Source organism: Ovis canadensis, chromosome X (assembly GCF_042477335.2).
Source record: "Ovis canadensis isolate MfBH-ARS-UI-01 breed Bighorn chromosome X, ARS-UI_OviCan_v2, whole genome shotgun sequence".
Taxonomy (NCBI): Eukaryota; Metazoa; Chordata; class Mammalia; order Artiodactyla; family Bovidae; genus Ovis; species Ovis canadensis.
The window spans coordinates 100,039,851-100,064,780 of record NC_091727.1 but is presented as its reverse complement, the minus strand read 5'-3'; the positions used below and the strand labels follow the sequence as shown (position 1 = coordinate 100,064,780).

Below are 24,930 nucleotides of genomic sequence, written 5' to 3'. Positions count from 1 at the left end.
CTATATCAAAAAATCTATCCAACCCAAAAATAGATTTGACATTTTTGTCAAATAAGTAGACATTTCTCTGAAAAAGACATACAGATGGCCAATAAGCACATGAAAAGATGCTCAACATCACTAATTATTTGAGGAATGCAAAACAAAACTGAAATGAGGTATCACCTCACACAAATGGAAAATAACAAATACTATAATATATCCTTACTCCTCATTCTTCTCTCAGTTTCATTAATAGACAGAAAATTATTATACTAATAATAATTATAGGAATGTATTATTGGGTTTATAACATATAGACATGATATGTATAACAAAAGTAGCACAAAAAGGGAATTAGAGAAAAAGAAAAGGAAGTAGAAATAGAGCTACACTAGGAGCAACGTTTTTATATCTCCCCAGAATTAAGTTACTGTTACTATGAAGCAGATTCAGGCAAGATGTATATGGAAAGCCTCAAAGCAAACACTAAATAATAATTTATGGGGTGGGAGAAGAGATTGACTCAGATGGACATGAGGGATCTGCTGTGACAGAAAATGATTTTGAATTGTGGTGATGGTTGCACAACTCTATACATTTACTAAATATAAGTTAAGCAAACTGCTTAAAAAACAAAATAATTTAAAAAATCATTAAAGGAAATTGGGTTTCAGCTCTGACATCCAAAGAGCTTAGAAGTTATCATTACCATTCTCACAACAAGAAAAACACTGAACAAACTGAAAATCAATTACTTTTCTTAGATCCACTGAGAATTGAGATCACAGGGAAAGCCACCAGCCCAAAATCTAGAAAGACAGTCAAACACAAAGAATTAAAACCAAGATCAACTTCCTTGAGGAGAAGCCACTGGTACTTTTGATACACTGCAAGAGTCTGAGCATGGAACTGGCTTGACAATTAAAAATTCCCAAGGATCCAGTCTTAGGGAGCCCAAAACTTTTGTGTGTTTTGTATCCATTAACCCAAGCAGGCTCTCACAGAGAAAATCAGAGAAAAATCCCTTTGTGTTTCAGAGAAGGGGAGAGAAAAGTGACCGTACTGAAATGCTCCCAGAACATTCTCTGTAACAAAGGCTTGCTCTCCAAAGGAAACTATGTTGTCAGAGACTTATCTGACCCTCTCTAATCTTCCTCTCATAGGTAAGAGGAGGAAAAAAGTCTAAGAAACATTTCTACAGATCAGAGGTCAGGGACACTGGTCTATTAAATAAGTAAAATTTATCCATAATATTATAGAATGCATCCCCTCCATTACACCTTATAACAACCACATCAACATGGCTCCAATATAACAATGGTGGATTACAGCTGAGAGAGCTGCAAGATATAGACTCTGTGAAGAAATTCTTAAGAAACACAAAGACACAGAGGGAGGGGAAAAAACAAAGAAACTAGAAAAAAACTAAAGCCTCGAGTACTCACAGAAAGCACAAACAAAAGAAGAAAAAATAAGTAAGTGGGACTATATCAAACTCAGAAACTTCTGCACAAGTAAAGGAAACTATCAATAGAAAGAAAGGCAACCTATGGAATAGAAGAAAATATTTGCAAGTCATAATCCTTTAAGGGGCAATATTCATAATATGTAAAGAACTAAACTCAATAGCAAAAAAAAAAAAATCTGATTTAAAAATGGGTTGAAGAACTGAAAAGACATTTTTCCAAAGAAAACATACAAATGACCAACAGGTATATAAAAAGGTGCTCAGTATCACAAATCATCAGGGAAATACAAATCAAAACAATAATCAAATACTACTCATGCCTGCTAGGATGGTTATCATCAAAAAGACAAGAGATGGCAAGTGTTGGAAAGGATGTAGAAGAAAGGGAACCCTTGTTCACTATTGGTGGGAATGTAAATTGGTGCAGCTACTATGTAAAACAGTATAGGGGTTCCTCAAAAAATTAAAAATATATCTACCATATGACCCAGTAATTTCACTTCTGGGTATATATCCGAAAACAAAACAAAAAAACTCAATTTAGAAAAGATACATTCACCCCAGTATAGCAGCACTATTTACAATGGCCAAAATACGAAAACAACCTAAGTTTTCATGGGTAGATGAATGGATAAAGAAGCTGTTTTATATCTATATCTATATAACATTTCAGCCCATTTTAAAATCAGATTGTTTGGCTCTTTTTTTGCTATTGAGTTGTATATATATATATATAATACACACACTAATCAGCCATGAGAAAAAGAAATCCTGCCATGCACAACATGGATGGACATTAAGGGCATAATGCTAAAGTGAAATAAACCAGACAAAGAAAAATACTGTATGGTATCACTTACATGTGGAATCTAAATAAAGTGTCAAGCTCAAAGAGAGAGAGAGAGAGAAACTTGTCATATATAATAGAATTCCCATAAGACTATTAGTGGGTCTCTCAGCAGAATCTTTGCAGGTCAGAAGGGAGAGGGATGATATATCGAAAGTTGTTTTTAATTTTTTATAATTGAAGGATAATTGCTTTACAGAATTTAGTCTCTAAGTTATGTCTGACTCTTGTGATGTCATGGACTGTAGCTTGTCAGGCTCCTCTGTCCATGAGATTTCCCAGGCAAAAATACTGGAGTGGGTTGCCATTTCCTTCTTCAGGGGATCTTTCCGACCCAGGGACTGAACCTACCTCTTCTGCATTGCAGGTCGATTTTTTACTGCTGAGCCACCAGTGAAGTCCTATATTGAAAGTACTGAAAGAAAAATACTGCCAACCAATAATATCATATCTGGCATTATTATCCTTCATAAACAAAGGAGAAATAAAGACTCCTACATAAACAAAAGCTGGAGACTGTATCACCATTAGATCTGCCTTTACAAGAAATTCTAAACAGGGCCCTTTAAGTTGAAATTAAAAGACAATAAACAGCAACACAATAGCATTCTTATTTATAAAGTCACTGGTAAAGTTAAATATATAAACAAATACAGAATACTATAATACTGTTAGCTATAGTACATAACTTGCTTTAATTCTGGCATAGAAATTAAGAGATAAATGTATAAAAATAACTATAAAAAGATGCTAATGGATATACAATGTAAAAAGATGTATCTTGTGACATCAATAACATAAAGTGGAGGGGAAGTAAAGTGTAGAGATGTGTGTGTAACTGAAGTCAAATTTTTATCAACTTAAGAGAGATTGTCACATTTTATGTAAGCCTATAGTGATCATAAAGAAAATGCCTATAGATGATACACAAATGAAAATAAGAAAGGAATCAAAACATGTCACTACACAAAAATCAATAAAACATGAAGGAAGACAGCAAGAGACAAAAAAGGCTGCAAGATAAACAGAAAACAATGAACAAAATGGCAATAGCAAGTTCTTCCTTTTCAATAATTACTTTAAATTTAAATGGATTAAAGTCCTCAAAAGATATAGAACGGCTGAATGGATTTTTTTTTAAAGACCCAAATACATGCTGTCTAAAAAAACTCACTTTATTTTTAAAGACAAACTCAGGCTGAAACTGAAGAGATGGAAAAAGACATTTTATGCAAATAGTAACCAAAAGAGCACATGGGTGGCCACATTTATATCAGACAAAATAGACTTGATATCAAAAACTGTCAAAAGAGACAAAGAAGGACAAAAAAAGTATCACAGTAAAATTATTAACTAACCAAGAAGATATAACAATTAAAATATGTATATATGCAAACAACATCAGAGCACACAAATATATAAAGCGAATATGAACAGACTAAAAGGAGATATAGATAGCAACACAATAATACCAGAGAAATTTAATATTGCACTATCAATAATGGATATAACATCCAGATAAAAAATGACTTGAAAAATGTTTATAGATCATACAGACCTAGCAAACATATACATATCAATCTGCCCAACAGAGCAGCATATGCATTCTTTTAGTGTACAGAGACCATTTTCCAGGTTAGGTTATATGTTATGTTACAAAACCAAGCTTAACTTTAAAAATACTGAAATCATACCAAGTATCCTTTCTGATTCCAACAGAATGAAACTAGAAATTAACAGGAAATTGGAAAATCCCCAAATATGTGGAAATTAAACAACACACACTTGAACAACCAAGGGCCAAAGAAGAAATCAAAAGGGAAATTAGAAAATATCTTCAGATAAATTATAATAAAAATATAACGTGTCAAAACTTACAGAATGCAACAAAACAATTCTAAAAAGGAAGTTTATAGTGATAAATGCCTATATTAAAAAGAAGAAAGAGCTCAAACAATCTGATTTTACACCTTAAAGAACTAGAAAAAAGAACAACAAACTAGGTCCAAAGTTAGCAGAAGGAAAGAAATAATAAAAATTAGAGCTGAAAAAATAAACAAAATTGACCTTTAGTAGACTAAGGGAAAAGACTCAGATAAATAAAGAAAATTATATAAGAGACATTACAACTGATGCCATGAAAATAAAAAGGATCATAAGTGACTACAGGCGTACCTCTTTTTATTGCACTTCACTTTATTGTGCTTCACATATATCGTGTTGTTTACAAATTGAAAGTTTGTGGCAACCCTGCGTCAAGCAAATCTATCAGCACCATTTTTCCAACAGCATTATTTTTAAATTAAGATATGCACATTTTAAAACGTGTTAATGCATGCTTAATAGCCTATAGTATAGTGTAAACATAACTTTTATATGCATTAGGAAAATTTCAGGTGAGTTACTTTATTGCAGTGGCCTGGACCAAATCTGTAATATCTCCAAGATATGTCTATTCTATGAACAATTATAAACTAACATACTGAATAACATAGAAGAAATAGACAAATTCCTGGAAACATACAACCTACCAACACTGAATCATGAAAAATTAAAAAAAAAATTAACACACCAATAATGAGTAAGAAGATTGAATTTGTAATCAAAAACCTCCCAACCAAGGAAAGCCCTGAACTCAATGGCTACACTGCTGAATTCTATCAAACATTTAAAAATGAATTAACACCAATCCTCCTCAAACTTTTTCAAAAAAATTAAAGAGATAGGAACACTTTCAAACTAATTTTATGAGACCAGCATTACCCTGATATCAGAGCCAGAGAAAACACAAGAAAACTACAGACCATTATCCTGATGAACATAGATACAAAAATCCTCAACAAAATATGAGCAAACCAAATCTAATAGCACTTTTTAAAAGCATCATACACCATGACCAAGTGGGAAATATCCCTAGGACACAAGAATGATTTGACATAGAAAAATCAATCAGTGTGATACATCACACTCAAAGGACAAAAGATAAAAATCACATGATAATCTCAAGAGATGCAGAAAAAGCATTGACAAAAATCCAGCATCCTTTCATGATTTAAAAAAAACCAAACCACTAAACTAATCACAAACAGAAGGAAATTGCCTCAACATAAGAAGGCAATAGATGAAAAGCACACAGCTAACATACTCAGTGGTGAAAAACAGAGCTTTTTCTCTAAGATCAGGAACAAGATGCCTACTTTGGTTACTTCTATTCACATAGTACCGGCTGTCCTAGCTAGACAGGCAAGAAAGAATAACAGAAGGTATCCAAATGGGAAAGGAAGAAGTAAAATGATTTCTATTCACAGATGACATGATTTTATACATAGAAAACCCTAGAGATGCCACCAAAAAAACTGGTAAAATTGATAAATGAATTCAGTAAAGTTGCAGTATTCAAAATTAACATACATAAATCAGTTGCATTTCTAAACATTAACAATGAATTATCCAAAAAAAAGAAAAAGAAACAGAGTAAGAAAGGAGGGAAAAAAGAAAGTAAATAAGTCTCATTCACAATAGCATCAAAAGAACACAATACTTAGGACTAAACATAACGAAAGAGACCAAAGACTTGTACACTGAAAATTACAAAACATTGATGAAAAAATTAAAGAAGGAACAAACAAATGTAAAGACATCCCATATTCACATATCAGAAGAAATTATTTGTTAAAATGTCTAGACATCTAAAGTGATCTACTGATTCAAAGTTATCCCTATAAATTCTTAATGGCATTTCTTAGAGAAAAAGAAAAAAAAATCTCCAAATTCATATGGAACCAAAATGGACCCCAAATAACCAAAAGAATTTTGCGAAAGAACAAAGCTGGAGGCTTCACACTTCCTTGTTCCAAAACATATTACAAATCTACAGTATTTAAAACAGTATGGTATTGGCACAAAAACAGACAATAGATAAATGGAACAAATAGGAAAGCCCAGAAATAAGTCTATGTATATATATTTAATTGATCTTTGTCCAGGAAGCCAAGAATATATAATGAGAAAAAACTGTTTTACAAATGGTACTAGAAAAACTGGACATGCACATGTGAAAAAAGAAAGAAAGAAACTGGACCCTTACCTCACACCACACACAAAAATCAACTCAAAGTGGATTCAAGACTTAAACCTAAAACCTGAAACTATAAAATTCCTAGAAGAAAACAGGAGAAATGCTTTACAATATTGGTCTTAGTAATGATCTCCAAGAGCACAGTTAACAAAAGGAAAAATAGGCAAGTGGAACTACATCAAACTAAATGCCTTCTTCACAGCAAAGGAAACAATCAAGAAAATGAGAAGGCAATCTATAAAATAGGAAAAAAAATTTGTAATTCATATATTTGATAAAAGGCTAACCTCCAAAACAAATAAGGAACTCCTACAACTCAATAGTAAAAATACTAATAACCCAATTTAGAAGTGGGCAAAGGACTTGAATAGACATTTTCCTAAGACATACAAATGGTATATGAAAAGATGTTCAATATCACTAATCCTTAGGGAAGTGCAAATCAGAACTATGATGATATTTTATAATAACTATAAATGGAGTATAACCTTTAAAATTTTTGTATCACTATATTGTACACCTGTAACATATTAACATTGTACAACTATACTTCAATTAAAATATTACATGAGTATTTATTTGAGGAAAACAGATACATGACCCTTACTACATAAGATTGTATACATTTACGTAAAGAACTGGAGAAGGAAATGGCAACCCACTCCAGTACTCTTGCCTAGAGAATCCTGTGGACAGAGGAGCCTGGTGGGCTGCCATCTATGGGGTCGCACAGAGTCAGACACGACTAAAGCGACTTAGCATGCATGCATGCATTGGAGAAGGAAATGGCAACCCACTCCAGTGTTCTTGCCTGGAGAATCCCAGGGACGGGGGAGCCTGGTGGGCTGCTGTCTATGGGGTCACACAGAGTTGGACACGACTGAAGCGACTTAGCAGCAGCAGCAGGTAAAGAACTGTAGAAACACACACAGAGATACACACACAATGAGACATTCCCTCACATCTGATTAGGATGGTCATTATCAATAAATGAGGAAAGAGAACTCTGGTGGTGCAGTGGATGAGAGTTCACCTGCCAGTGTGGGGGACATGGGTTTGATCCCTGGTCCAGGAGGATTCCACGTGCTGCAAAGCAACTGGGCACCACAAGCACCACAACTGAGTCTATGCTCCAGAGCCTGTGCGCCACAACTACTGAAGCCCACATGCCTAGAGCTGTGCTCCACAACAAAAGAATCCACCCCTATGAGAACCCTGTGCACCACAACCAGAGAGTAGTCCCTGCTCGCCGCAACTAGAGAAGGCCCACACAAAGCAATGAAGACCCAGTGCAGCCAAAAATAAATAAATAATTAAAATTAAGAAAGAAAGAAAGACAAATGTTGGCAAAGATGTGAAGAAACTGGAATCTTTGTGCACTGTTGGTGGGAATATAAATTGGTGCAGCCACAGTGGAAAATAGTATGGAAATTCCTCAAAACACTGAAAATAGAACTACTATTTAATCCAGCAATCCAACTTTTGGGTATTTATCCAAATAAATTGAAATAAGAATCTCAGACATTTGCATTCCCATGTTTGCTGAGGCATTATTTACAATAGCCAAGTTGTGAAAACAACCTAAATGTCCATTGATTATGAATGGATAAAGAAATGTACTATGTACATGCCTATCTCTTTAAACAGAAGGAAATACTGTCATATGTGAAAATATAAATGAACTTTGAGGACATTATGCTAAGTGAAATAAGTCAGTCACAGAAATACATTACATGATTCCATTTATATAAGGTATCTACATTAGTCAAACTCATAAAAGCAGGAAGTAAAATGGTGATTTCCAGGAGCTGAGGTAAGGGGGAAATGGGGAAGTTACTCTTCAATGGATATAAAGTTTCAGTTACAAAAGATGAAAAAATTCTAGAGATCTGCTGTACAAAATTATGCTAATAATTAACAATGTTGTTCTGTACACTTAAAAATTTGTTAGGAGGATAGATCTCATGTTATACAGTTGTTTGTTTATTTTACACAATAAAAATAGAAGGAAAAAAAGTGGAAGCAAAATTAAAACTTTCTCAGGCAAACAAAAACTGAGGGGAATTGTCACCAGTAGATTTTCTATCAACTATTTTTAAGAGAAGTATTTCAGAGAGAAGGAAACTTGGATCTACATAAAAAAGGAAGAGTGTCAGAGAATAAATGCAGGTAAAATAAAATCTTTTTTTCTTATTTTTAATAGAACTGTTCAAAGTAATAATTGCAATAATATATTGAGTGATTTTACATTATGAATAAATGAAATGAATGAGAACAATAAGAGATGAGGGGGAAGAACTGATAATACTCTAAGTTACTAGTGAAATGTTAAGTGTTATATGAGTAGTTGTTGTAAGTGCTGTCAGAGTAGTTGTAAATGGATATTTCAAGCTCTAGGGAAATCACTAAAATTCTTCCTAAAAGAGAAGAGAAAATGAAATCATACAAAATGTTTAACTAAAACCAGAGAAGGTAGTACAAGGGGGGTAGCAAAGAAAGAACAAGTGCAATGAATAGAAAACAGTTACAACATTTTAGATATTAATCCAACTATAATAATAATCACTTTAAATATGAATGGTCTAAATATGCCAGTTAAAAGATAGAGACTCTCAAAGTGGATTAAAAAACAAGACTCAATTATATATTGTCTATAAGACACAGACTACAAGCAAAGGAATGGAAAAAGACATATTGAGAGTAATCAAAAGATAGCTGGACTAGCTATGTTAATTTCAGAAAAAGCTGATTATCAGAACATGGAAAATTATCAGGGATAAAGAAAGAGAATTACATGAAGATAAAAAGGCCATCTCTCCAACAAGATAAAGCAATCCTTAACACAAATGCATCTAACAAAAGAACATCAAAACACTTCAGGGAAAAGAAAGTGATAGAACTGGAAGGAGAAATAGATGGCTCTGCTATTATAATCCATCCCTCTATCAGTATCAGTAAATTCAGCAGGTCGAAAATTGATAAGGATGTAATTGAAAAGAATAGTATCATTCATCTAGTTGATCTAATCAACATTTATTGAAAAATTGATTCAACAACAGCAAATACAAATTCTTAAGTTCACATGAACATTTACAAAGATAGATCCAATTCTGGGACATAAAATACAATGGAACAGATTTATAACAATAGAAATCAACAAATGGTGCTGGGACAATTGGATCAGTTCAGTTCAGTCGCTCAGTCGTGTCTGACTCTTTGCAACCCCATGGACTGCAGCACACTAGGCTTCCCTGTCCATCACCAACTCCCGGAGTTTACTCAAACTCATGTCCATTGAGTCAGTGATGCCATCCAACCATCTCATCCTCTGTTGTCCCCTTCTCCTCCCACCTTCAATCTTTCCCAGCATTACGATCTTTTCCAATGAGTCAGTTCTTCGCATCAGGTGGCCAAAGGATTGGAGTTTCAGCTTCAGCATCAGTCCTTACCATGAATATTCAGGACTGATTTCCTTTAGGATGAACTGGTTGGATCTCCTTGCAGTCCAAGGGACTCTCAAGATTCTTCTCCAACACCACAGTTCAAAAGCATCAATTCTTCCACCACTCAGCTTTCTTTATAAGTCCAACTCTCACATCCATACATGACTACTGGAAAAACCATAGCTTTGACAAGATGGACCTTTTTTGGCAAAGTAATGTCTCTGCTTTTTAATAAGCTGTCTAGGTTGGTCATAACTTTTCTTCCAAGGAGCAGGTGTCTTTTAATTTCATGGCTGCAGTCACCATCTGCAGTGATTTTGGAGCCCCCCAAAATAAAGTCTTGTCACTGTTTCCATCGTTTCCCCATCAATTTGCCATGAATTGATGGGACCGGATGCCATGATCTTCGTTTTCTGAATATTGAGTTTTAAGCCAACTTTTTCACTTTGCTCTTTCACTTTCATCAAGAGGCTCTTTAGTTCTTTGCTTTCCGCCATAAGGGTGGTGTCATTACTGATATTTCTCCCAGCAATCTTCCTTCCAACTGTGCTTCATCCAGTCCAGCATTTCTCATGATGCACTATAAGCAGGGTGACAATATACAGCCTTGATGTACTCCTTTCCCGATTTGGAACCAGTCTGTTGTTCCATGTCTAGTTCTAACTGTTGCTTCTTGATCTGCATACAGATTTCTTAGGAGGCAGGTCAGTTGGTCTGGTATTTCTGTCTCTTTAAGAATTTTCCACAGTTTGTTGAGATCCACACAGTCAAAGGCTTTGGTATAGTTAATAAAGCAGAAGTAGATGTTTTTCTGGAACTCTTGCTTTTTTGATGATCAAGCGGATGTCGGCAATTTGATCTCTGGTTCCTCTGCCTTTTTTAAAACCAGCTTGAACATCTGAAAGTTCACGGTTCATGTACTGTCGAAGTCTGGCTTGGAGAATTTTGAGCATTACTTTGCTAGCATGTGAGATGAATGCAATTGTGCAGTAGTTTGAGCATTCTTTGGCATTGCCTTTCTTTGGGATTGGAATGAAAATTGACCTTTTCTAGTCCTGTGGCCACTGCTGAGTTTTCCAAATTTGCCGGCATATTGAGTGCAGCACTTTAACATCATCTTTTTCCTCCACTAGCTTTGTTTGTAGTGATGCTTTCTAAGGCCCACTTGACTTTGCATTCCAGGATGTCTGGCTCTAGGTGAGTGATCACACCATCATGATTATCTGGGTCGTGAAGATATTTTTTGTATAACTCTTCCGTGTATTCTTGCCACCGCTTCTTAATATCTTCTGTTTCTGTTAGGTCCATATCATTTCTGTCCTTTATTGAGCGCATCTTTGCATGACATGTTCCCTTGCTATCTCTAATTTTCTTGAAGAGATCTCTAGTCTTTCCCATTCTATTGTTTTCCTCTATTTCTTTGCACTGATCACTGAAGAAGGCTTTCTTATCTCTCCTTGCTATTCTTTGGAACTCTGCATTCAGATGGATATGTCTTTCCTTTTCTCCTTTGCCTTTTGCTTCTCTTCTTTTCACAGCTATTTGTAAGGCCTCCTCAGACAACCATTTTGCCTTTCGCATTTCTTTTTCTTGGGGATGGTCTTGATCACTGCCTCCTGTACAATGTCACGAACCTCCATCCATAGTTCTTCATGCACTCTATCTAATTCTAATCTAAGATCTAATTCCTTGAATCTATTTGTCACTTCCACTGTATAATCATAAGGGATTTGATTTAGGTCATACCTGAATAGTCTAGTGGTCTTCTCTACTTTCTTATCCACATACAAAAAAATGAAATTGGACTTCTACCTCACATCATATGTAAAAATTAGCTCAAAAAAGGATTAAAGAGCTAATACTATAGAATTCTTAGAAAGGTGTATCTTCATAGCCTAGATTAGGCAATAGTTTTTTGGATACAACACCAAAATATAAGCAAAGTAGATAAAATAGATGTATCGGACATCATCAAAATTAAACAAAATAAAATTTTTTGTGCTTCAAAAGATACCATCAAGTGAGTAAAAAGAAAACCCACAAAATGGGAGAAATTTTTTTGCAAATCACACATTGGATAAGAGTATATAAAGAGGAATGTACAAAGAAATGTTGCCACTCAAAAATGAAAAGATGAATTAACTCACATAAAAAATGGACAAACGATTTGAGTAGACGCATTTCCACAGAAGATATTAAAATAGCCAAGAAGCACAGGAAATATCATTAGCCCTTAGAGAAATGGAGGGTGACTGCTACTAGTAAGGGGTTTCTTTTGAGGGTGATGGAAATACTCTGGACCTAAATAGAGATGATGGTTGCACAAAATAATATATAAGCAACCACTGAGTTGTACATTTTTAAATGGTGAATTTATGGTATGTTAATCATATCTCAATAACGAGACAAGTAACCCAATTTAACAACAGGTGAAGGATCTGAATAGACATTTCCCCAAATGAAGGTGCACCAAGTGCCAATAAGCACATGAAAGAGGTTCAACATCACAAGTCATTAGGGAAATGCAAATCAATATCACAATAAGGTATCATTTCATACCTTTTAGGAAGGCTATAATCTATAGTCAAAAAGACTAATGATAACAAATGTTGGTGAGGATGTGGAGAAAGTGGAACCCTCATAAATTATTAGTAGGAATATAAATTGGTGCAGCCACTTGGAAAAGTCTCACAGTTCCTCTAAAAGTAAAACAGAGTTACTGTATGACCCACCAATTTCACTCTTAGGTATCTACCCAAAAGAAATGAAAACATGTTCACACAAAGACTTGTACATGAACCTTCATAATAACACCATTCACAATCCATACGTCCACAAGCTGGTGAATGGAAGAACAATATGTGGTATTCATACAATGGAATGCTTGTCATTATATGACAATTTAAAAAGCAGTGTACTGATAAGTGCAACAGCACTGATGAACCTTGAAAACATGCTGAGTGAAGGAAGCCAGACACAAAAGGCCATATGTTGTGTCATTTCACTTATATGAAATGTTCAGAATAAGCAAATCTATAGTGACCTAAAGTATTTCAGTGGTTGCCATGGTCTGGCAATAGAGACTCCCTGCTAATGAATATGGATTTGTTTGGAGAATGATGAAAATCTTCTAATATTGATCATGGTGATGGTTGCATAGCTCTGAATTTACTTACATTAATTTAACACTTTAAATGGGTGAATTGTAAAGTATGTGAATTATATCTCAATAAAGCTGTTATATTAAAAAGGAAATGGCAACATTTTATTTCTTAAGTACATAAGTGTTCATTTTATGATAATCCTTTAAATTTGCATTCAGAGTATTCTCTTTGTAGGTGAAACATATGCCTCCATAAAGACATTTTTGTAGAAGTCTGACAGACCTGGATTCTAATTCTGGCTCAACCACTTAACAGTTATGAGTACTTGGGCAGATTACTTAACCTTCCAATGTCTTATCTGTAAAGCAGAGATGGTAATAATAGTAACTCTATCATAGGCTTTTACATCATGCGCTTGGCACATTGTCAGTGTTATTATTAGCTCTAAGCAGTTGAGCCACTTGCCTAAATAATCGAGAGTCATGGCTTCTCTTTCTTTAAACTCCAACGTCCATATTTGTTATTTCATAAAAATTCACAACTTTCATCAGGGAAGTAAAACTGACCTCCAAGGAGGACCTACTGAATTCTACCTTCAAAATGCCCTCATAAAGCCAATCAAGCCCCTCACAAAATAGGACAAAACCAAAGTTTCCATCACTTTCTGAGGGTTGGTGTCAACTAGTGTTCCAGCCTGGCTCTGGGAGTTCAAGTCAAATTAAGAGAAAAGTCTTTTCTGTCTATAGCAGCCTCCAGAATCATGTTGGTCTGAATCTAGACTCTGAGTTCACTCGTAAGAGCCTCTATGTGTTGTTCTTCCTATTTTCCCACCTGGATTTCTAGCACACAGTTTCAAAGTCAAAACTGTCTTCAAGTCTATCCTACAGAATCCTGGTCCCGATGACTATATCAGTGAATGTGTCAAGGATGAGTTGTCAGAGCGTAAGGAAGGGCAGGAGAGACGTGAGCTCAGCTGGATCCCTTGCAAGGACTCTTAAAGGAGACAGTGTTCTGCTGTTCTCCATGAATCCAAAAGCTTATATTCGTGTATAATTATAATCAGAGATCTTTGCTTAAAGTACATGACACATAATTTCATGTCTATTTCTCTCAAGAGTCTACGCTCCATGAGGGAAGGGACCTTCTCTTCCTTGTTCACAACTGGATCCCCATCAGCTACTATAGGACTTTGCACATCGTAGGTGCTCAATAAATTACTTGTTACATGAATGGGCAATAAAACCATATAACAATGAATCAATTTCTGGTATGAACAGGGATAATCAAGAGTTCAGAGGGAGACTCTAGATTTCCAAATAGGTAGTCTGAGGAAAGGGTATCATTGCAAAATAGCTTTTGGGGGGAAATGTTAATAATTTACCTGTGCTGGGTGAGCACATTTACAGCTGAAGGATGATTTGCACAATACGCCAGATACATAGATTTAAAATGAGGCATGAGGCTCAGAAGACAACCACCTACTTTGTGTTGGTTTTCTGGAAACCTGTAAGTAAAACAAGTGGAACACACAATGTAATAGAGAAAATAAGATAAAGGAAGATGATTTCTGCTAAACCTGGCAACATGCAAACCTTTTGAATTCTTTTGCCAAAGTTAAAAAGAAACTTCTATATTATAACCATTTTATCTATGAAATGCAAGTTCTTGGCCACTGCTTTAAACCCCAGCCACCAAACATAGCTCCAATACATAGAATCAGATACTTATTTTGCATTAATAGGGGTTCTAAGATGCTTATTCAAATTATGATATTCAAATTTAGTCAGATACACTAAAAATACTCTTGATTAATTTACATGAAGTTCAAGTACAGATAGTTTAGTTAGTAAAAAAAAATCTGCCTGCAATGCAGGAGACCCTGGTTTGATCCCTGGGTTGGGAAGATCCCCTGGAGAAGGGATAGGCTACCCACTCCAGTATTCTTGAGCTTTCCTGGTGGCTCAGCTGGTAAAGAATCCACCTGCAATGTGGGAGACCTGGGTTCGATCCCTGGGTTGGGAAGATCCCCTGGAGAAAGGAACAGCTACTCACTCCAGTCTTCTGGCCTAGAGAATTCCATGGACTGTATAGTCCATTGGGTCACAAAGAGTCGGACGTGACAGAGCAACTTTCACTTCACTTCACTTCAAGCACAGACAAAACTAACTGAATCCAGAAATGACACATCACAAAGAAGTGTTATGTAGTCTTGGTGGCAGTTGCTAGGCAAGGTGACACCCAGATGTCTAAAATTACAAGTCACCTATCTTAATTTGCAAAAAACTCAGAAAAGCACAAGAAAAAAATTACTTGGAACTCCACCACTCAGAGATATTGATTATAATAATTTTGGCTTATTCTTTGGACTCTTCTATGTATTTCTCTATAAAATGGAAAACAAAGATGACAAATCTAGATTGCAATCTGCTCTTAGTCACCATCTTTCCATACCAATCATCTGGATCCCTATCAGCATTTGGAGTGGCTCTTGAGGTCTCCTTGGGAGGGCTCTCACCAGCTTCCTCTGCGGACAACCACTTGTGCTTCACTAAGTTCAAGAAACAGGCAATTGCCCCCAAGTTCCCTATAGACAACAAAAGTCACCAATGTCTGAGATCCACCACGTGGACAACTAATCTTGCCCCAGAAGTAAATTGCCTGATGATCATCACAGTTCACTCTGCAGTATGAAGTTGAACACCTCAATGATCTAGCTAGACTTCAGTGATGTATTGTGCTTCACATAAAGGCATTACTTGGAAAAGTAATTTGCTATGTACGAATTATCATCTAATATCCATAGTCAATTTAGACCTTATTTGTCAATATAATTTTTAAATAGAGCCAGAAGTAATTGACTAGATGTAGAACACTGATACTCAACTAGTGGTCTGACACTGTGAATACCACCACCTAGTGAATTTTCTCTGTTGTTGTTGTATAGCTGCTCAGTCATGTCCAACTGTTTTGTGACCCCATGGACTGTATGTAGCCTGCCAGGCTCCTCTGTCCGTGGGATTTCCCAAGCAAGAATACTGGAGTGGGCTGCCATTTCCTTCTCCAGGGGCTCTTCCTGACCCAGGGATTGTACCCCCATCTCCTGCTGTGCAGGCAGATTCTTTATCACTGAGCCATCAGGGAAGTCCAGATTTTCTCTGTATTGGGGCAATTTACTAAAGTTGTAATAAATGTATAAATGTATAAATACAAAGTGCCCATATCTAAGACAACAGTCAAAAGAAAACAAAATGCACATTAAAAAACCCAATGTTGCTAGCTATCTTAATGGCAATGTGAGACACTTACTTTGAACATTCTTCCAAGGCTTGGCAGAGCGTCTGTTGAAATGTACATACTTCCTCAAAGTTTCCCAATAAAGATGTAAACTCCACAGTACTCAGACTGAAAAATATATATATGCAGCTTCAGTGAAGAGAACTTGGGGATGACATCAGCTATCTCTCTCTAGTCTGGTTAGGTGATAGTTTGCTAGTAACTGGCAAATGGGACAAAAGAAGCAATTCTTATATTTTAACTTTTGCTTCTGAATTGACACCAACTCTGTGGTCTTAAGCAACTTTCTAAAACTTCTTTCTTGGTTTCCTTTTCTATAACAAGAATAATGATCCTAAAGAAAATGAGTGTTTACAAGGGACATTAGGTATTTTACAAAGCAAGGAGTAAATGAGTAACAAGTGCTTAACATCTGAGCATTGACAGAGAACAGATTGGTGGTTGCCAAAGGTGGGGAGAGGGGGTGGGTGGAATGGATTATGGTGGTCAAAAGGTTCAAGCTTCTAGTTATAAAATAAGGAAGGCATAGGGATGGAATGTACGGCATGGTGACCATAGTCAATAATACTGTACTGCATATTGGAAAGTTTCTGAGAGAGTAGGTCTTAAAAGTCCTCATCACAAGAAAAAAATTGTGTAACTATGTGTGATGATAAATGTTAACTAGATTTACTGTAGTGATTATGTCACAATATATACAAATACTGAATCATTACACTGCACATCTGAACTAATATAATGTTTACATGTCAACTGTATCTCAATAAAAAATAAATAAGAATCTAAAGTAGGTAGAATACATCACAGTTGGGAATAAGTGTAAAAACTTTTGAATTCTCTTCCCTAGAGGAGCTGGGACAGTAATTGGAAGATATTATATATGCCATATAAGGCACAAGGAAAAAGAGCAAAATCCAGCTTCTCTTAAATTAAAAGGCTTGTAAATCAACTCAGGGAAATGTGGAGAGGAAGTAGGAGGGAAGAAATAGTACTGATGTGTGTGTTTGTTTTTGGAATGGGATGGAATCAGACAAAGACAAACTGAACAATTTTATCCATCACCTCTGTACTAAGAATTCTCCCATCTTTTCTTCTCCTACCGGGAAAAAAAAAAAAAAGGAGCCAACACTAGTATAGCGCTTAACACTGAGGTAAGCATTTTACAAATAACAACTTGTCTTAACCTTAAAATGACTTTATGAGATAGATACTATTGCTGTCTCCATTTTACACATAAGGAAACCCCCACACAGAGAGGTTAAGCAAATCAGCCAAAGTCACAAAGCCAGTGAATGGTGAAGCCAGAAGTTGAACTCAAACATTCTAGCTCCAGAGTAAATGCTCTTAACCACTTTTTGACAGAAAACTTTTCTGAAGATTGACTTAAAAGGCCAGTGTCTGCCACACGTTATTTCTCCTTAATATAATAATACTAGGAGAGGGTTTACAGGAGAGTAATTTTTGCTGACAAAGAAAAGGAAGACCCAAACAGATGTTACCAGGAACCCCTAGAGTATAAAAAGCACCCAGTTCCTCCACTCTGATGCTCTCTTGAACCACAAGCTGAAAAACCCCTCTCATGGGGGTCAAAAGTGAAACCATTTAGCCAGCTTTCCTGGCCGTTGCTCCCCTAGAGCAGCAGGAACTTGACTGAGCACTTAGCTGGACCCTTCAGGATTAAACAGTAAATAGTCTGCTTTGCTCAAATCATTTCAGGGTCTACAAGGCAGAACCAATGGGAAGTGACTGCAAGTGCATTTTGAATTTCCATGGAACAGTGTGGTTCGGGCTTGGTTCTCTCACCTCCTCTGCCCTGGCTCTTTTCCTTTCTTTGCCTTTGTCTAGTTCTTGATCGCTCATCAATCACTCCTTTATTTGAAATCTTGCCATCTCTGCTGTCAGCTTTAACACATCAGTGTCCCTCTCCTCTTCTGCCTGTCACCTCTAGAACACAGACCCACATTTCACGCAGTGGCAGGAGACACAGCGGGTTGAGTCTGGCCACTGACTAGACCATGTGATGGGCAGGGCAGTGAGCCTCTCTGGGATTTGGTTTTCTTATTTATTCAGTGAGGAAAGTCATTTCTTCCAGGGCAATAGACCCAATGATTCACTGAAGTTCCATTCAGCTCTAAGAACTATGATTCACAGAGCACTTCATATTTTACAAAATAATAACAAAAGCTACTTTGTTGTTGATCATTTAAACTCTGAAAAAACACAGGAATACAAAATCCTTTCATACTGAAGTAGGATTCCCATAGTGTCATGAAAATAACCAAGTGGGAAATTTAATAGGATATTATGTCTAAGCAAGCATGATTTAGAAAAAGGAAGAAAATAGTGAAATACATCATTAAACTTATTTAACCTAGAAGCCAACAATTTAGGCAATTGTTTGTCAAAAATATACTCAAACTGAAGTAAAAGAAGAGGTTTTTGTCCTCCACTCTACTTATCAACTGCTAAATTTTCTATTTGACTTAAATCATAATCTCTAGGAAAGTTTAATCCATTAAAATAAAAACACACAAATGCAGTTGGACATTATTTGTTACATATGCCAGGTCTACAAGCACTGAAAAAAATGAGTGGTCAACAGTTTTCTTTTGTGAAAAGTAAGTTTGCAATTCAGGCCTTCAGATTTCCACGACCAGAATAAGGTTTGAATATTGGATTGTGCAAAACATCCTAACATCTCTTTCTCATTCTCTTTGGCCTGGGTGAAATACTGGCTTGAATGGCTCTTAGGAACACTCACAAAACGCCACGCTTTTTCCACTCTCAGAGCATGGGAAAGAGTTTCTGCCCTGGCAAGCAAAGGTCACAGCAAGCAGAAGAATTTCCAGTGTCTGTGATTTTTGCATAAAAACATCAGCAAGTCCTTTCTCTGGAAGGTAGAACCAAATATATCCCTTTAAAAACAGACAAGACAAAAATGGTGACAGACAGAAAAGCAGATCGACTCATTCCCGCCACAGCCAGAAGAGAGAGAAAGTCAAGCTCTCCAAAAGCAACATCTTGCATAATTTCTGTTGCCTTGACCATGTTCTTGGCAACCTGTGATCTGTGGAAATTCTTCTAAAGGGCAAAATCAATTATTCACTGACATAAGAGTAATGACTCCATATGCTGACATTATCTTGCTTTCCTTAGTGAGGGGTTTAAAATATAAAACTTACTTGTTATTGGACTGCAGGGGTCTTAAGTAAGTAACAAGAAGAGACTGAAGTTCTTTAGCATAATCTTTTTCAGTGTCCAAGATATTCTGTAACACCTATGGAGAAACAAACATCAAGGTATTGTAATTGTCAGAAAAGTCCAAAATAAAATACAGTTTTAGATCTTTTGATCAAATTATAAGAAAGAAAAGTCTTATTTACTCAGGCTAGCACTGTGAGTAAGGAACACAAAATCTGAACACATTCTAGCAAACTAATAATTGCATGACAACTGGTTATATTGTATAACTCACACAAACATGTTTTTTCAGAACTACCTTTATTTGGAGGGGCCCTATCATTTACATAGCATGGCTCAGAATGCTTTTGTGTGCTTTAAATTATTTTATCCTCAGTAAAAGTCTCAGCTAACAAAGGGTCATCATTTCCATTTTATGGTTGAGAAGACTGAGACCAACTACCCCAAGACACAGAGATTCAATGTCAGGATAATGTCATGATAACTGATATCAAACACCAAAACAGATTTTTTTAAAATGATGTTTTTGAGAAGATCTTTAGGTGACAAAATCTGAGGACACTGAATTTTTAAACAGGGTTAAAACTGGTTTTTTAATTCAAAGTAAGAAGTGCTAGTATAAACATTTCAAAGAGACAAAGAAGCTGAAATGTGAGGAATTAAATGATGCTTACCAGTATTATTAATGATAGCCAAAAGAGAATCTTCTAGGCAAAATAATCAATAAATAGGTCCACAGTTTCTCTTCCCCCACCAGCCCTGGAGTCATGCCCCATTTCCCAGCCTTTTGTGGAGGCAGCTACAACCTTCATTCCAAGCTCTTAGAGATCCACCAAGCTAATATTTTGGTGTACTTTCTCTCATATCTTCTAATCCATTCAACACAAATTTACTGAGTGTCTATGTGGTGACAGGGCTTCCCTTGTGGCTCAGCTGGTAAAGAATCCGCCTGCAATGTGGGAGAACTGGGTTCAATCCCTGGGTTGGGAAGATCTCCTGGAGAAGGGAAAGGCTCCCCACTCCAATATTCTTGCCTGGAGAATTCCATGGACAGTCCATGGGGTCGCAAAGAGTCAGACACGACTGAGCAACTTTCACTATGTGGTGACAAAGGCTATACCTGCCCTCAGGGAGTTTCTACTCTATCTGCAGAGGGAGACATTAAATGGGGGACTCATAAGACCACGTGAAGCATTCTTAGCCAGGAGAAGCCCCTTAACCTACCAACATGCCAGATGTGTACTCACAAGACAGTGCATGATGATCTGCTTTTGAAAGGTGGAATGGAAAAACCTCCTGGAGGTCCAGGTAGCTGTGGGTTTTTTTGAAACAACTGAACTGAAGGGTAGTAGTCCAGGCTCTGCTACCAATGAACAGGTTGCTTCAGCTTTAAGGTTTCACTTGCCTCATCTCAGATTGTGACATCTCACCTACCTCAGGGACCATTGTGAAGAGGTAAGGGAGACACTGTACATGGAGGTGCTGGGTGAGTTGGGAAACAGTCCCTTCCAATTTAAAGGGTTAAAAGAAAGGTTCCTCAATGGCAGTTATCGACATTTCAGAACAGATTACTCTTTGTTGTGAGGGGATGCCCTGTGCACTGTAGGATGTTTAGCAACATCACTGGAATCTACCCATCAGATAGCTGCACGCCACCCCCTACCCAAGTATGACAATAAAAAATGTGCCCAGACCATGCCAAATGTCACCTAAAGGGCAATATCACCCCTAGCCAACAAGGACTAGGCTATGGGGTGGCCTCAAAAGTTAGGGCTTAAGTTGTAGCCCCTCCTGCCAGCCACTCATGTCTATTTTCAGTTTATCTGTTCCTTAAGAAGGAATGCCTACTCTAAAAATAAGCGTGCACCTAGGGGCCTACCAATGTGCTGTGAAATTAATCCAATAATGGAATAGAAATGCTACCCCCTATAGGAAGTCAAAGCACAACAAAGGAAATTAGAAACCATCTTGAGATGAATGGAAAAAAAAAACAAACACAACATAAAAAACTTGTAGGATGCAGTTAAAATAGTGTTTGGAGACTGCCTACATCAAAAAGGAAGAAACAGGACTTCTGGTTTCCACTCCAGCATTTAAGGCATTTGCTAGTCATCACTCCACCCTAAAAACAAGCAAATAGCTTTAAAAAAAATGGGAAAAAGAACTTTGCTTACATTTGTCAGGGAATTGAGGTCACAGGGGAAAAATGATACACTCAAAATTAGAGAAACAGACAAGCAGATAGAGATCATATATTGCTAGAGCAGAAAATCATGAGAAGCCTCCACAGGAATGGGAAGCAAGGTAGGAAAACCTGAACTGTAATTGATGAGTTGCTGGAGGCTCACTTTGCTGTACACCTTAAACTAACAACACGAACACTGTTAATAAACTCTACCCCAATATAAAATAGAGTTTTTAAAGAGATATTTTTTAAAAAGTGGTGCTGGGACCACTGGATAAGTACATGCAAAGAAAGAATTTGCACTCCAACTTTACATCATATTAAAAAATTAACTCAAAATGGATGCTGGAGTTAAAATTACAAAACCCTGAGAAGAAAACAGAAGAGGAAATCTTCCTGACCTTGGATTTGGCAATGGATTCTTGGATGACACCAAAAGCACAAGCAACAAGAGACTAAAGATGGATAAATTGAAATTCATGAAAATTCAAAACTTTTATGTATCAAAGGACATTGTTTAGTCGCTAAGTCATGTCCAACTCTTTTGCAACCCCATGGACTATAGCCCACCAGCTCCTCTGTCCATGGGATTCCTCAGGCAAGAATACTGGAATGGATTCATGGCAATGTATGGCAAAACCACTACAATATTGTAAAGTAACTGGCCTCCAATTAAAATGAATAAATTTATTTTAAAAATTAAAATAAAAAGAATACTGGAGTGGGTTGCCATTTCCTTCTCCAGGGGATCTTCCCAACCCAGGGATCAAATCCATGTCTCCTGTGTCTCCTTTGGATTCTTTACCACTGAGCCACCAGGGAAGCTCAGCAAAGGACATTGTCAAGAAAAAGACAACCCACAAAATGGGGAAAATATTTACAAATCATGTATTTGAAAAGGGTCTACTATTCAGAATTTACAACTCAACAATAAAAGTAATCAATTAAAAGTTGGCAAAGGATTTAAATAGACATCTCACAAAGAAGATATACAAATGGCCAATATGCACATAAAAAGATAGTCAACATAGTTAACCACTGCTGCTGCTGCTGCTGCTAAGTCGCTTCAGTCGTGTCTGACTCTGTGCGACCCCATAGAAGGCAGCCCACCAGGCTCCCCCGTCTCTGGAATTCTCCAGGCAAGAATACTGGAGTGGGTTGCCATTTCCTTCTCCAGGGAAATGCTAATCAAAACCACAATACTACTTCACACTTAGTAGAGTGGCTATAATAAAAATAAAAAATAGAAAACAAAAAGGGTTGGTGAAGATATGGAGAAACTGGAACCTTCATACATTGCTGGTGGGAAAGTCAAAAACTTTCTATGGAAAGTAGCTACTGTAGAAAACAGTTCGGCAGTTCCTCAAGAAGTCAGACATAGAGTTATCATATGACCCAGTAATCCATTACTAGAAAAAATGAAAAAATATGTCTATGTAAATATTTGCACATCGATTTTCACAACAGCATTATAAATAATAACCCAAAGGTCCATTAGGTGATGGATGGATACACAAAACCTATTATATCCATACAATGGAAAATTAATCAATCAAAAAAAGCAATGAGTTACTAAGACACAACGTGGATGAACCTTGAAAATGTTATGCTAAGGAAGAAGCCAGACACAAAAGAACAAAGATTGTATGATTCAATTTATATGAAACATCCAGAATAAGGAAAACCTAGAGAGACAGAAAGTAGATTAGTGGTTGTTAAGGGCTGGAGGGAGTGAGTACTAATGGGTACAGGGTTTCTTATTGAGGTGATGAAAATGTTATAAAATAAGATGGTGGTGATCATAACACAACTCTGTTAATTTACTAAAAATCAGTGAATTGTACACTTTAAAGTGGTGACTTTTGTGGTATGTGAATTATATTTCATTATAGCTGTTATCTTAAAGTCAAAGGACAAATTTCTCATCTGTTAATGGAAATTTTTCTGTTTTTTCTCTGAGTTCAAGTTCTTATCCAGTAGAATATCCTTCCAAACTCAATTTGTCCATCCTTACACCTCTCTGCCCAGCTGAGCTGTTGTTCACTGCAGTGTATCAAATAATCACTTTTACTCACATTCAGCCCTAGGATTCATTTTTTATTCTTAGAAATGTAAAGAGCTGCACTAGAATTCAACAGGACCACAGTTATTAAGAGGTAAAACTCATATACAGATTTCCTTTTTAGCAATATTTATTTGTCTACAGTATTCTTATTGAAAGAAAAAGGCTGGTGGCCTGACTTCCCACTTATATCCAGGAGAGAATGAAGTCAGTTTATCACTTCCTTTCTTCACATTTTTCTGAAGAGACCATGTCTGGTAATGTACTGTCTCAAATTCTCAACCTTGCTTTCAAGCACCGTTGTCTGAAACTGTCATACTACCCAGATAATAATGTTCGTTAAAAAAAAGAAAAAAAGAAAAAGCGAAAAAGAAAACAAAACACAATCATTGCCTGAGGGGATTTTTAAATAAGAAAATTTGAAGACATTATTTACATCATAAAGTGTGATTTTTTAAGACAATTAAACATCACTACTTTAACTCCAAGGTTGCTATAATTCAACCTCCCTCTCCCTGTTCAAACAGTTTTATTATTTCAACTTCCTTTAAAATGCAATCATCTCAAGTTCCCTTAAGAGAAAAGACTAAGATTTTGCAAGAAAGGTGCCAACTGCCCTGCTCCAATGGGTTTTTTGGAGTGTGCTAAGCAAAGCAGTATTCCAAGGGTTCTATCTGCGCTGCAATCACTCATACAGGACAAACAGAAGTAGGAAGGCAGACACTCCTTACTGCCTTTGACTGAGTTCTGGAGAGCTGAATGAAAACATATACTAAACTCATACTGTTGCAAGTTTTGAGGGTGGCTGAATGCTGATTTCATGGCTGCAATCACCATCTGCAGTGATTTTGGAGCCCCACAAAATAAAGTCTGACACTGTTTCCACTCTTTCCCCATCTATTTCCCATGAAGTGATGGGACCAGATGCCATGATCTTCGTTTTCTGAATGTTGAGCTTTAAGCCAACTTTTTCACTCTCCTCTTTCACTTTCATCAAGAGGCTTGTCAGTTCCTCTTCACTTTCTGCCGTAAAGGTGGTCTCATCTGCATATCTGAGGTTATTGATATTTCTCCCGGCAATCTTGATTCCAGCTTGTGCTTCTTCCAGCCCAGCATTTCTCATGATGTACTCTGCATATAAGTTAAATAAGCAGGGGGACAATATACAGCCTTGATGTACTCCTTTTCCTATTTGGAACCAGTCTGTTGTTCCATGTCCATTTCTAACTGTTGCTTCCTGAGCTGCATACAGATTTCTCAAGAGGC

The 24,930-nt window shown here is 36.5% G+C and overlaps 1 protein-coding gene across 13 annotated transcripts in view; it reads right to left on the bottom strand.

Annotated features, from left to right (window-relative positions):
- The window catches only part of ARHGEF6 (Rac/Cdc42 guanine nucleotide exchange factor 6), a 117,142-nt gene that overhangs the window by 35,014 nt on the left and 57,198 nt on the right, over positions 1-24,930 (bottom strand). For all 13 annotated transcript variants that reach the window (XM_070290673.1, XM_070290672.1, XM_070290674.1 and 10 more), the window contains 3 exons: positions 19,399-19,493; positions 16,229-16,324; positions 14,304-14,426 (listed from right to left, as the gene is read on the bottom strand). In XM_070290673.1, the coding sequence (XP_070146774.1) occupies positions 14,304-14,426; positions 16,229-16,324; positions 19,399-19,493 (314 nt within the window). The remainder of the gene's footprint in view (positions 1-14,303; positions 14,427-16,228; positions 16,325-19,398; positions 19,494-24,930) is intronic.